Source organism: Silurus meridionalis, chromosome 18, assembly GCF_014805685.1.
Source record: "Silurus meridionalis isolate SWU-2019-XX chromosome 18, ASM1480568v1, whole genome shotgun sequence".
Classification (NCBI taxonomy): domain Eukaryota; kingdom Metazoa; phylum Chordata; class Actinopteri; order Siluriformes; family Siluridae; genus Silurus; species Silurus meridionalis.
In genome coordinates this window covers 15,295,229-15,307,912 of record NC_060901.1, presented here as the reverse complement: position 1 = coordinate 15,307,912, position 12,684 = coordinate 15,295,229, and the positions used below count along the sequence as shown (strand labels likewise).

Sequence of the window (12,684 nt, the reverse complement as noted above, 5' to 3'; positions counted from 1 at the left end):
CTGAACCAGGCCACAGCATGCAGATCTAATTCTGAGGTGGCTACAACTCACATTGCAAGAGGGTGTTCTCAGAAAAATACTCACCATAATAATTTTACAAAATTAAAGAATGTCTAATTTATCACATCATACATTTCTTCAGATTTTATGACATACTACATCATCTATACACGTGCTAGTGGCTAGTGGCTAAATGCTAGCCAGAGACAGCAAGGCATTAATGATATAAAATTACATAACAGTACAAAATGGCACAAGTTTAATGCTTTACAATCTTGAGTCTGCTAAGAATTTAGTAACCATTCCAAATACGATAAATGAATGAATGCTCAGCTAAAGCCAGCCAAAACAGATCATGCTAATGATATTTTGAATGTATGGTATAACTGTGGGAAAGGATGTCTGTGGGGAAGATATATTTACATTTGTTTTTAAAAAACGACAACACGTACAAATTTAGATATTGAACATTATTTTAAATTAGAAATGACATTTGTTTTAAGCTAAGCATGAACTTCAGTAATGATGTAGCTCAAAGACTGTACTTTATACGTTTGAGGAATTGGGTCCACAAGATGGCGCAGTAAAACAATTTACATTATACAGAGTTATATTTTATATATTATATTTTATTAAGGAAGGTTCCCTGGTGGTCTGGTGGTTAGGATAAGGAAAAGTAATACAAAAAAATCCAAGTATTATGATTAAGAACTGAAGCAATGCGTCATGATATCGGTTCATTCTTTTAAACCCTGTACTCATACACTCTTCAGTAATCATGCTTCATAATAATAAATAATGTGCTTATTAATGTTTATGAGATTTTTAACTAAATGAGCCCCACGTTAGATAAGCACGAGTCTTTGAAACATGTTATATCTAATATACAAGATAATAAACTCGTTAATTCTGTTTTTTGACATTCCTGTCCACTAAACACTTACAATGAAATGAAACTGAAAATAGAAATTTCTCTTCATAACATGGCTTCAAACTATGAAGACACAACAGGCAAGTCTAACAAATATATATTTTTTTTTTTCGAGAAAATGTATTAAATTGTCTCTCGTGGTGAAAAAGAAATGACATTATGACATTTGTAACACGTTTTTGATATTATGCTAAAATTCAGAAGTTGTAGAAAACCTCAGTTTTTCCAGTTGCTGTTTTCCAGCTGGGTGATGTTTCTCATGCAATAAACCAAATGAAAGGCAATATAATAATAATAATAATAATAATAATAATAATAATAATACATACATACATACATACATACATACATACATACATACATACATAAATGCAAAGCAACTATCAGCAGCAGCATACAGTAACTAATCAGAACCTCAAATTTAAACAAAATATTCAAGGAAAATATGTTTTTCTATTAATCTAGAAATTAAAAGGAGTTTCTGTAAAGGTCTGGTCATGTGTCTTCCTGGTACACACACCAGAATAAAGTACAGATGTGTGCTCAGAGATTTGTTAAATGTAGTGGGTGAAAGAGAAATGAAAACGAAAGCCAACTAAAACCTCAGGAAGTATCACATATCTACTGTCTTTTCCCATTAAAGTGTGTTTGTGTAGACCTGCATTAAAGAGGGTGTGTTTATGAAGTGCTACAACGTAGTATTTAGTTCATTTTATCTTTAAAACTGACAACTGACTAAACCGGTTTCAGATTGGGTTCAGTCGGTTGTGTGTATTTTAGCGTGTACACTCAGAGAGACGGATCTGGTAAGTTGTTACTTATTTGTTATGAATTTAGACAAAAAATGCAATGTTTTTAATTATCTGTTGTTATGATTAAGGTTAAAAATTGGGGAAAGTGGGGTTGGATGAATTTCAATCTGTGCTGTATATTCATGGCATCTCATAAATTAATAAAACAAGAGCCTGAAAAAGAACTAGCATCAAATACAAGCTAAGCATATCAGCATTTGCACACATTAATGTGTGTATATAATATATATATATATATATATATATATATATATATATATATATATATATATATATATATATATATATATATAAAATCTTTTTCTTCTCTATGTTTCCATTTCTGTCCATAATAAGATTTTTGTGCAACAGATGTTTAGTTTGAACAGAGAAATCTGAACTAAAATATACTGTGTTGCAGTCATGTGACCCATTCAACTACTTTTACATTAAAATTGACATTTATAGAATTTTTGCCAGACACACAAATCTTTTTCACCTCAAAACTAACAACTATATAGTTTTGAGTTACTCATAACAACGCCACCAAATCTTTTAAAATCAAACTGTCAATAAATCAATGTATGTTTATTTACTTAGATCTCTTCCTGAACATTCAACATTCAAGTCAATTTAGTTTCAGTTTTATTTGTAGAGCGTTTTTAACAAGGGTATTGTCACAAATTAACTTTGCATCGTCACAAATTAGTGTTACATTACACAGCATTACAGAGATAAAATGGTTATAAAATATATGTTAGTGCCTATAAGTTTATCTGTAATGAGCGAGACAGTGGTGACATCTAGAGATTTTATTTAAAAGAAGCCTTGAGAGGAACCTGATTTAAAGGGAACCCATCCTCATCTGGGTGGCACAGAATGTTTATTCATTACTTTTCCATCATTGTTGAGGTGTAGTGATCAGTGATGGGTCTTTAAATACAGAACTGTTTAGTCCAAAGAGATGAAATAAAAAAAAAATCTAAACAACTGACTTACATTTGTATATGTGCACAGTATGGGGTGTAAGCATTTTTAGATGATTCTTTGGAACATAAAATAGCGGTGTAGATAAAGAGCTTTTCAAATAAAAAACTGGGACATTTTTAGCCTTTTTTGGCATCCTAGGTGAGATTCCTTTTGTAACCTCCCCACCATACAAATCATCAGCAACTTAAAAAAAATAAAAAATAAAAATCAATGCAAAATTGCCCAAATATAAGTATGTAAAGTTATACTGTATATTAAACTTTAGCAGAAAAACAGGTAAATAATTTAAATGGGCACGGGTGGCAATTGTTTTTTTGTTAAAAAAACAATTGCACTATAACCAAATAGGAATGGGTGGGGCTGTAATGATCTGCAGCATTATGCTGAATTGACAATATTAAAAACCCCTAAATTATTGCATGCCTTTATAATAACTTTTAATTATGAAAAATTTAAAGTGTACTTACCTGCTGCCAATGAACCTAATTAGTTGATAAATGTTCCTCCAGCTGTTTCATGTGTTGCAGCCATTAAATTGAGAATTGAACATTTTAAATGTAATTCTTAAATTTGTCAATTTCTTCATTAAATATTTGACTGTTGAATGTTTTTCTGTGTTCTATGGTAACCAAAATTTGACTTTGATGACTGAGATTTACTAATTATCAGATTCTGTCTTTTTTTACATGTTACTGTGTCCCAGACTTTAAGCATCCGTTTTTTTTGTTAGTTTGTTTGTTTTAGAGTTAAAAAGCTGTAACCATATGCAAGTGTCAAGACTTATCAAGACCAAGCAGACTGTCATTTGTATAATTTCATGTGTCTAACCGATATCACGTCTCTCTTCTTCTTATTGTAGCCATGGCCAATGGTGAATGGTTTTACTCGAACAACTTCAACAGCATGTTTATCAGCATGTCAGCACCTGAGACACCACTGAGCCTAAGAGGTGATTTGAAACAAATACAAATCTAAATATTTAAGGTCACTAAGTAACTAACCAATGTGTGTGTGAGACTGAATGAATTTTTTATTTTTATTTACTAATTTACAGCAAAACATTATGAGTGGAACCTGTTTGATGGCAAAAGATGGTTGGAGATAAATAACGATTTTATAATCGAGTGTAACTACTGCCAGCCTGGAACAAAAGGGATCACCATTGACACACACTTAGGGTGATTTTCTGTTAGCTTTATTTTTGCATTGCTATATTGAGTGAATTTTCTGATTAACTTTTTTTCTCATTTTTCACAGGTCTCTTTACATTGACTTTGATGCCATGACATTAATAGGGCCTTATGCCAACCTTGCTGTACGCCGACTATCGACTATGTCTCATGACCAGAGAGAAGACATGGGCTGGTTTTACAGAGACAACGGTTTCTGGTGTGAATATGGGGAGCAGGTGAGGCTGAAGAGCTATATATATATATATATATATATATATATATATATATATATATATATATATATATATATATATACAGTACAGACCAAAAGTTTGGACACACCTTCTCATTCAAAGAGTTTTCTTTATTTTCATGACTATGAAAATTGTAGATTCACACTGAAGGCATAAAAACTATGAATTAACACATGTGGAATTATATACATAACAAAAAAGTGTGAAACAACTGAAAATATGTCATATTGTAGGTTCTTCAATGTAGCCACCTTTTGCTTTGATTACTGCTTTGCACACTCTTGGCATTCTCTTGATGAGCTTCAAGAGGTAGTCACCTGAAATGGTTTTCACTTCACAGGTGTACCCTGTCGGGTTTAATAAGTGTGATTTCTTGCCTTATAAATGGGGTTGGGACCATCAGTTGTGTTGTGCAGAAGTCAGGTGGATACACAGCTGATAGACCTATTGAATAGACTGTTAGAATTTGTAAAACCATCAAGCGCTACAAAGAAACTGGCTCACATGCGGGCCGCCCTAGGAAAGGAAGACCAAGAGTCAACTCTGCTGCGGAAGATAAGTTCGTCCGAGTCACCAGCCTCAGAAATCGCAGGTTAACAGCAGCTCAGATTAGAGACCAGGTCAATGGCACACAGAGTTCTAGCAGCAGACACATCTCTACAACAACTGTTAAGAGGAGACTGTGTGAATCAGGCCTTCATGGTAGAATATCTGCTAGGAAACCACTGCTAAAGAAAGGCAACAAGCAGAAGAGACTTGTTTGGGCTAAAGAATAGGACACAAGGAATAGACATTAGACCAGTGGAAATCTGTGCTTTGGTCTGATGAGTCCAAATTTGAGATCTTTGGTTCCAACCACCGTGTCTTTGTGCGACGCAGAAAAGGTGAACGGATGGACTCTACATGCCTGGTTCCCACCGTGAAGCATGGAGGAGGAGGTGTGATGGTGTGGGGGTGCTTTGCTGGTGACTTTGCTGTTGGGGATTTATTCAAAATTGAAGGCATACTGAACCAGCATGGCTACCACAGCATCTTGCAGCGGCATGCTATTCCATCCGGTTTGCGTTTAGTTGGACCATCATTTATTTTTCAACAGGACAATGACCCCAAACACACCTCCAGGCTGTTTAAGGGCTATTTGACCAAGAAGGAGAGTGATGGGGTGCTGCGCCAGATGACCTGGCCTCCACAGTCACCGGACCTGAACCCAATCGAGATGATTTAGGGGTGAGCTGGACCGCAGAGTGAAGGCAAAAGGGCCAACAAGTGCTAAGCATCTCTGGGAACTCCTTCAAGACTGTTGGAGGACCATTTCAGGTGACTACCTCTTGAAGCTCATCAAGAGAATGCCAAGAATGTGCAAAGCAGTAATCAAAGCAAAAGGTGGCTACTTTGAAGAACCTACAGTATGACATATTTTCAGTTGTTTCACACTTTTTTGTTATGTATATAATTCCACATGTGTTCATTCATAGTTTTGATGCCTTCAGTGTGAATCTACAATTTTCATAGTCATGAAAATAAAGAAAACTCTTTGAATGAGAAGGTGTGTCCAAACTTTTGGTCTGTACTGTATATATATATATATATATATATATATATATATATATATATATATATATACACTTGTAATCTCACACAGGGATCGAGTTGCAGCACATCGTCGGTCAGCAGTCAGGACTTGGAGCTACAGTATAACTACAACCCCAAAGGCTCCTACCAGTTTACAGCAGGAAAAACATTGTACATTTTGAATTTCTCTGGTAAAAAAAAAATTCCTGATAAACTAAGATGAATGCTTTTGGGTTCTTTGCACATCCAAAATGCATATTAAAATAATCACCTTTTTCCGTTCTTACAGACATGATGCAAACGAACCTGTCCACTCACAAACAGAGGAAAGTGCGGCGCAGGCCAAAGTTTATCTCCACAGTCTACATAAACAACAGGTGCTACATTTATAACTGTGATAAAAATGCAAATGTTTATAATGTTATGGAATGAAATTGTAAAACTTCATATCTGTGTGCAGTCTGAACACTTTGGAACCATCAACCTCCAGCATAAATACATTTCCATCAGCCACACAGACTGTAAATCCACCCACTGCGGTTACCTGGCAGTTTATGGATGAGGAAGGCATCTGGAAAGACTATCAGAAACCAGTTAGTGATTCTCCTCCTAGCTAGATGCACAGCTTTCACATGCAGCAGTATCTTTAGTGTATCTTTAGTGAAGGGTGCATCTAAGTTTTTCATAGGAATGTGTGTGTGTGTGTGTGTGTGTGTGTGTGTGTGTGTGTGTGTGTGTGTGTGTGTGTGTGTTTTTTAAGAATTCCTCTCTGGACAGTATGGATATAGAGAGACAGTATCAGAGCAGTCCACATGGCCAGCTTGATTTCAGCGCTGGGTGGTACAGTTACACGCTCTCTTTCGATGGTAAGTCGAACTCCTTCTTCTACTAATAATTTACTCACAGTTTTTCAGCGTTCGATGTGGTATGTTGTTGTTTCTTTTCCATTGCAGGAATGTACCAAATCAATAAGACTTATAAGACAACTAGAGCAGTTCGGAGAATCGTTGCTAACGAGAGCAAAAGCAGGTAGGGTTCTATCATGAATTAACACATTTTATACTGTGCTGATGTTAAAATGATGCAAAGCTGCAACATTACACATTTTGTTATACTCCAGGATCTGGTTATGATGTAAAACTGTGTTGATCAGATTGTTTTTATTGACAATCGACTCCTCCCACCACAGCACTCTGTGCCAAGTTATCTGGCAGTTTAAAGATATGGACAGCTGCTGGAAAGACTTCATTAAAGTAAGTAAGAATATATATATATATATATATATATATATATATATATATATATATATATATATATATATATATATAGTGCCCAGAATAATAGAGTAATAGAGTAATAGAATAATAGAGTAGATCCATCTTCTTCTTCTTCTTCTTTCGGCTGCTCCCATTAGGGGTCGCCACAGCGGATCATCCGTCTCCATACCACCCTGTCCTCTACATCTGCCTCTTTTACACCAACTACCTGCATGTCTTCCCTCACCACATCCATGAACCTCCTTCTTGGCCTTCCTCTTTTCCTCCTACCTGGTGGCTCCATCCTCAGCATTCTTCTACCAATATAATTCATGTCCCTCCTCTGCACATGTCCAAACCATCTCAATCTCGCCTCCCTTACCTTGTCAACAAAACATCCTACATGCGCTGTCCCTCTAATAAACTCATTTCTAATCTTATCCATCGTCGTCACTCCCAACGAAAACCTCAACATCTTCAGCTCTGCTACCTCCAGCTCCACCTCCTGTCTTTTACTCAATGCCACTGTCTCTAATCCATACAACATCGCAGGTCTCACCACAGTCCTATAAACTTTCCCTTTCATTTTTGCAGATACCCTACTATTACAAATCACTCCTGTCACTCTTCTCCACCCACTCCACCCTGCCTGCACTCTTCATTACTTTGCACTGTTGACCCCAGGTACCTGAATTCCTCCACCTTCTGAAGCTCTTCTCCTGCAACCGCACCACTCCACTGCCCTCCCTCTCATTCACACACATGTATTCTGTCTTACTCCTACTGAGTTTCATTCCCCTTCTCTCCAGCGCATATCTCCAGCTCTCCAGGCTCTTCTCAACCTGCTCCCTACTCTCACAACAAATCACAATATCATCCGCAAACATCATAGTCCAGGGAGACTCCTGTCTGACCTCGTCCGTCAACCTGTCCATCACCACTGCAAACAGAAAAGGGCTCAGGGCCGATCCTTGATGCAGTCCAACCTTCACCCTAAACCAGTCTGTCATACCTACTGCACACTTCACTGCTGTCACACTGTCCTCATACATGTCCTGCACCACCCTCACATACTTCTCTGACACACCTGACTTCCTCATACAATACCACAACTCCTCTCTTGGCACCCTATCGTAGGCTTTCTCTAAATCCACAAATACACAATGCAATTCCTTCTGTCCTTCTCTATACTTCTTCATCAACATTCTCAAAGCAAATAAGGCATCTGTGGTGCTCTTCCTCGGCATGAAACCATACTGTTGCTCACAGATGGTCACCTCTTCTCTCAACCTGGCTTCCACTACTCTTTCCCATAACTTCATGGTGTGACTGATCAACTTAATTCCCCTGTAGTTACTGCAGGTCTGCACATCTCCTTTATGCTTAAATAGAGTAGATCCATATCTCTATTCATTTACTACATTCTATTGGATCCTATACAATTAGACATTTGTGCGAATCTGATTGATTAGTTTTCAATTTGATTAGTTAGTACCAAAGGCAAAATAAAAGCTACTATTACAAAATAATTTAAGATCATTGTGCAAAAATTAGTACAGGAGGAAACATTAAATAAAATTGCAAGTAAACAGAAATTCACCAGCAGATGAGTCTTACTTGATCATCACACAGGTGGCCACATGAGAATTGCTAATCAAGAGTGGCATTTAAGAGAGAAAATGTACCTCCCTATAATGCCCTGTAGTTTATTAGAAAAATTAGTAAAAAATTGAAAAAGATGGACTTGGAACAGAAGTTCGCTGAAACCTCCAAGCAGTCCATGCAAGTTAACACCTCGTCAAGAGTGTTTTGTGATGAAAGAACTTAGAACTCGAAGAAAACTCATGCTGTGAATGGCGAAGAGTTTCGGGACTCTATATTTTGGAGTCATGAGGCAAAGATTAATGTTTTTTGACTCTGATGGGTTCCAAACTGTATGGTGTCGCACGAGTGAGGAGTACAATGAAAAATGCTTGGTAACAACACTACAGCATGTTGGTGGCAGTGTTCTTGTGTGGGGTTGCATGAGTGCTGCAGGTGTCAGGGAGTTGCATTTCATAGATAGCATCAAGAATTCACAGATGTACTGTGCCCACTCTGTGCCCTAGGTTGCCACACACTTTTTCAACATAAAAATGATCCCAAGCATCTAAGGTCACTGTTTAATTTCTTAAATTACTCTAAAATATATCTAATTTCATTTCTATAGTATTGTCTATTTGGAAGATATTCTAAAATGGCTAAAATGTGAGGGGTGTACTTATTTTGTGAAATATATATACGGATCCAAGGGAGAAAAAAAAGTAATGGAATGACTCTCCCTCACACTCCTGGCTGGTTCCTTCTTGTAGAATAGGGGAGAGCTGGCTGCTGGAGATTATTTGCAAAATCGACTAGCACTTCATCTCAAGTAAAAAAAAAAATTAATTAAAAAAGTGTGTGTGTGTGTGTGTGTGTGTGTGTGTAGGGCACAGGAAGAGGGAAATGTACTATCTCAAGTCAGCAGATTGAGATGCAGTACCAGCAGAACAGGGCAGGAACTATAAGATTCAGCTCGGATAAGTTCAACTACCAAATCAACTTCTCAGGTAAACACACACACACACACACACACACACACACACACACACACACACGCACACAATATCGTAATACCTTCTATTCATTATTAGTGCAGCTACTTAGCTACTATTAATTTTTTGCTGAAATATTAAAAGAACACACACACACACACACACACACACACACACACACACACACACACACACATACATACACACTTAGACACAGTATTCTGACAAGTAACGACTTCTTGTTCTTTGCAGACATGACCCAGACAAACCTATCCACTCTTACGAGGAGGGCGGTTCGCCGCGTCTAGCTTTAAAGGACCAGATTCCTAGCTTTTCTCCGTATTTATTTATTTATTTCTAAAAACTTTAGCATTTATATCATCACCCTAGCTGTCGTTCTGTATCTCTTGAGTTGTGTGACTATTGGATTGAGTTTCTATAAAAGTATACTGTATATTTCTAGTTCAGTTGAGCCAGACATTCTATTTGCACCCACTTTACATATTTTCTTATAAACTTGGTGAAGAATAGAGTCTGCTATTAGTCAAGTTCACTGCCTTTTTTTTCTCATGAACCGAAGTTTTGAAAATGCTTTTGAATGTTTTAAAGAAAACTCTCTGTAATATTCAAATGCCAAAGTTTTACCTGCACTTTAATTAACTTGATTTATACAGTCTTTTTTTATTTTTTTGCAGTGGTCCTTTGGTACAAGATTTATATCAAGTGATATTTTGGACACCATATGGGCATTTTTTGCCTTCACTAACAGATTTCAGACCACTTTATAGCAATTTTGCAATTAAAGCTATTATAGCAATTAAAGCTCAGATGTAATAATTTGTAAAATATGATAAAGGTTTTTCTCTTAAAATTTACTTTTCCTTTCTGTCTTGTTCAGTCCATTTTTATATTTCAAGTCACAAATGGTATTATACTGCTTGTCATGTCTGCTAATGATGTCACTTATACCACTATAGGAATTGTTTTCAGTTACATACCAAAAACAGACTAATGGAGTGTGAAATTCAAAATTTGGGTTAGAGAAATTATGGGCTCTCTTGAACATTGTTTGAACAATCAGATTAGTGGAATTGAATTTATATTTTATGACATTTGACAAGGGCTCTTATCCAGAGCAACTTACATTTATCTGTTATACAGCTGAGGGTTAAGGATTTTGCTTAAGGACCCAGCAGTGGCAACTTGGCAGTGGTGGGATTTGAACTCATGACCTTCTGATCAAAAGTCAAACATCTTATTATCCACTTCTCTTAACGAAAGAGTCTGCACTTTTACAGACTTAACTATAGAACAGCTGGTAAACACCTCTCTAGTTGAACTCTCTTTTCCTCTCTAGGACTTTCTGTTGTAGAAACATAACCAGCCCCATCAAACCAAGAGGAATGGAGTGTCATTAAGTCAGATGTTTCCACAGAATGCTGCATAGCTAAAACAAGTAGAATTTGATCCCTACATGTTAACCGGGAAGCCTCCACTGGAAAGTTTAGTTTTTTTTTTTCATTACATTTGCCTGAAATACTTCAAAGAAAACGCTATTGTAGGAAAATAATGTAAGTTGACGTGGATGGGATTTGACCTTGTTGGGTCGATTGCAAAATGAGTGCATGTGCTGGTTACAGTGACAATTTCAGAAAAATCTAACAAATACTTGATTATTCATTCTTGAGATATCGTGCTAATGAGAATCTTGTCCAGGGGCAATAAAAAAATCCATGTAGAAGCTCAGGTAGAAAGTTGTTCTGGATAAAGGCGTCAACGAAAGTTGGCATGTCATTTGAAGCAGTGTAAATCTGGTGGCTATAAGCAATAATATAAGCAGGTCATTCCACTTCAAACTGCTTCTTCTAGCTTACCTTCTTCCCAAAGTGCATCCTAGTGTCACCTCTTCACCAGGTAAGCATTATACACAGATCAGGCGTAACATTATTACATCATAACAATTATGACTGGTGAAGTGAATAATACTGATTATCTCTTCATCATGGTGCCTGTTAGTCGGTGAGATATATTAGGCAGCATGTGAACACTTTGTCCTCAATGTTGATGTGTTAGAAGCAGAAAAAATGGGTGAGCATAAGGATTTAAATGAGTTTGACAAGGACAAAAATGTGATGTCTAGACGACTGGGTCGGAGCATCTCCAAAACTACAGCTCTTGTGGGCTGTTCCCAGTCTGCATTGTTCAGTATCTATCAAAAGTGGTCCAAGGAAGGAACAGTGGTGAACCGGCGACAGGGTCATGGGAAGGCAAGGCTCTTTTAAGGCACCTGGGGAGCAAAGGCTGTCCCATGTGGTCCAACCCAACAGACAAGCACCTGTAGCACAAATTACTGAAGAAGTTAATGCTGTTAATGCTCCACGGGTTAGGACTGTTTTGGCAGCAAAAAGGGGACCAACAGAATATTACGCAGGTGGTCATAGTGTTATCTCTGATCAGCTGCACACAAGACATAAAAGAAAACGTTACACATCAACAAGACGTACTTCCATTGCTCCTTCATGGTCCACTTCTAATGCTCACATGCCCCTAGGTGCTTTCTGTGTTAAACTGGGATCATCACGGGCACTCTGAACATCTGCAGTTATACAAAACAATCTGTTCAGACACCTTTTGATCAGGTCTAACAATAGCTTTTTCTGCAGCAACAGCTTTGCAGCAGCTAATTTTTTGCCTTTGCTCCACATACACAAAGGTGTTCGCCAATAGTAATTTCAAAGGGTCACTTTTGATAGGTATTTACCAGGAAGACTGAAAATAAGAACTGTGGGGACATGAACTGCCATTTTGAAGACGCTTTGACTCAAATTAATTCAGGTACTCACACTTTTTTCCTGCTTTCAACACATCGACTTTAAAAACTGGGTGTTCGGTTGCTCCCTAATGCTATAGCATTTACTTTATAGGAGCCATTGTAAGAAGATAATTCATTATTCTGTGTACGAGACACTCAGGTCCTCACACGTGCCCATGATGCCCAGATGCTGTCGGTCATCCACTTTATAGGAGCTGTTGTACAAAGATTTATTCAGTGTCAGGACTAAAAAGGACACATCAGCTTCATCATTCACCGTAAACCAAGACACTTTTCATTTTTAACTTTGGGAAAATTCAATACATTAATTCA

General features: G+C 37.2%; 1 protein-coding gene across 2 annotated transcripts; it reads left to right on the top strand.

The window, feature by feature from the left end:
* The first annotated feature begins 970 nt into the window (after positions 1 to 970).
* On the top strand, positions 971 to 11,544 carry si:ch211-244b2.3 (uncharacterized protein LOC557230 homolog). 2 transcript variants are annotated; one of them, XM_046872572.1, is made up of 12 exons: positions 971 to 1,011; positions 3,572 to 3,661; positions 3,767 to 3,890; positions 3,970 to 4,120; positions 5,781 to 5,901; positions 6,000 to 6,087; positions 6,171 to 6,303; positions 6,471 to 6,576; positions 6,664 to 6,739; positions 6,900 to 6,963; positions 9,434 to 9,554; positions 9,792 to 11,544. In XM_046872572.1, exons 1-12 carry the CDS (start codon positions 984 to 986, stop codon positions 9,845 to 9,847), a joined length of 1,158 nt encoding a protein of 385 aa, XP_046728528.1. In that variant the 5' UTR covers positions 971 to 983; the 3' UTR covers positions 9,848 to 11,544. The 2 variants fall into 2 exon arrangements, with proteins under 2 accessions (XP_046728528.1, XP_046728529.1); XM_046872573.1 differs by lacking the exon at positions 971 to 1,011 and adding an exon at positions 1,515 to 1,737.
* Positions 11,545 to 12,684: the final 1,140 nt, after the last annotated feature.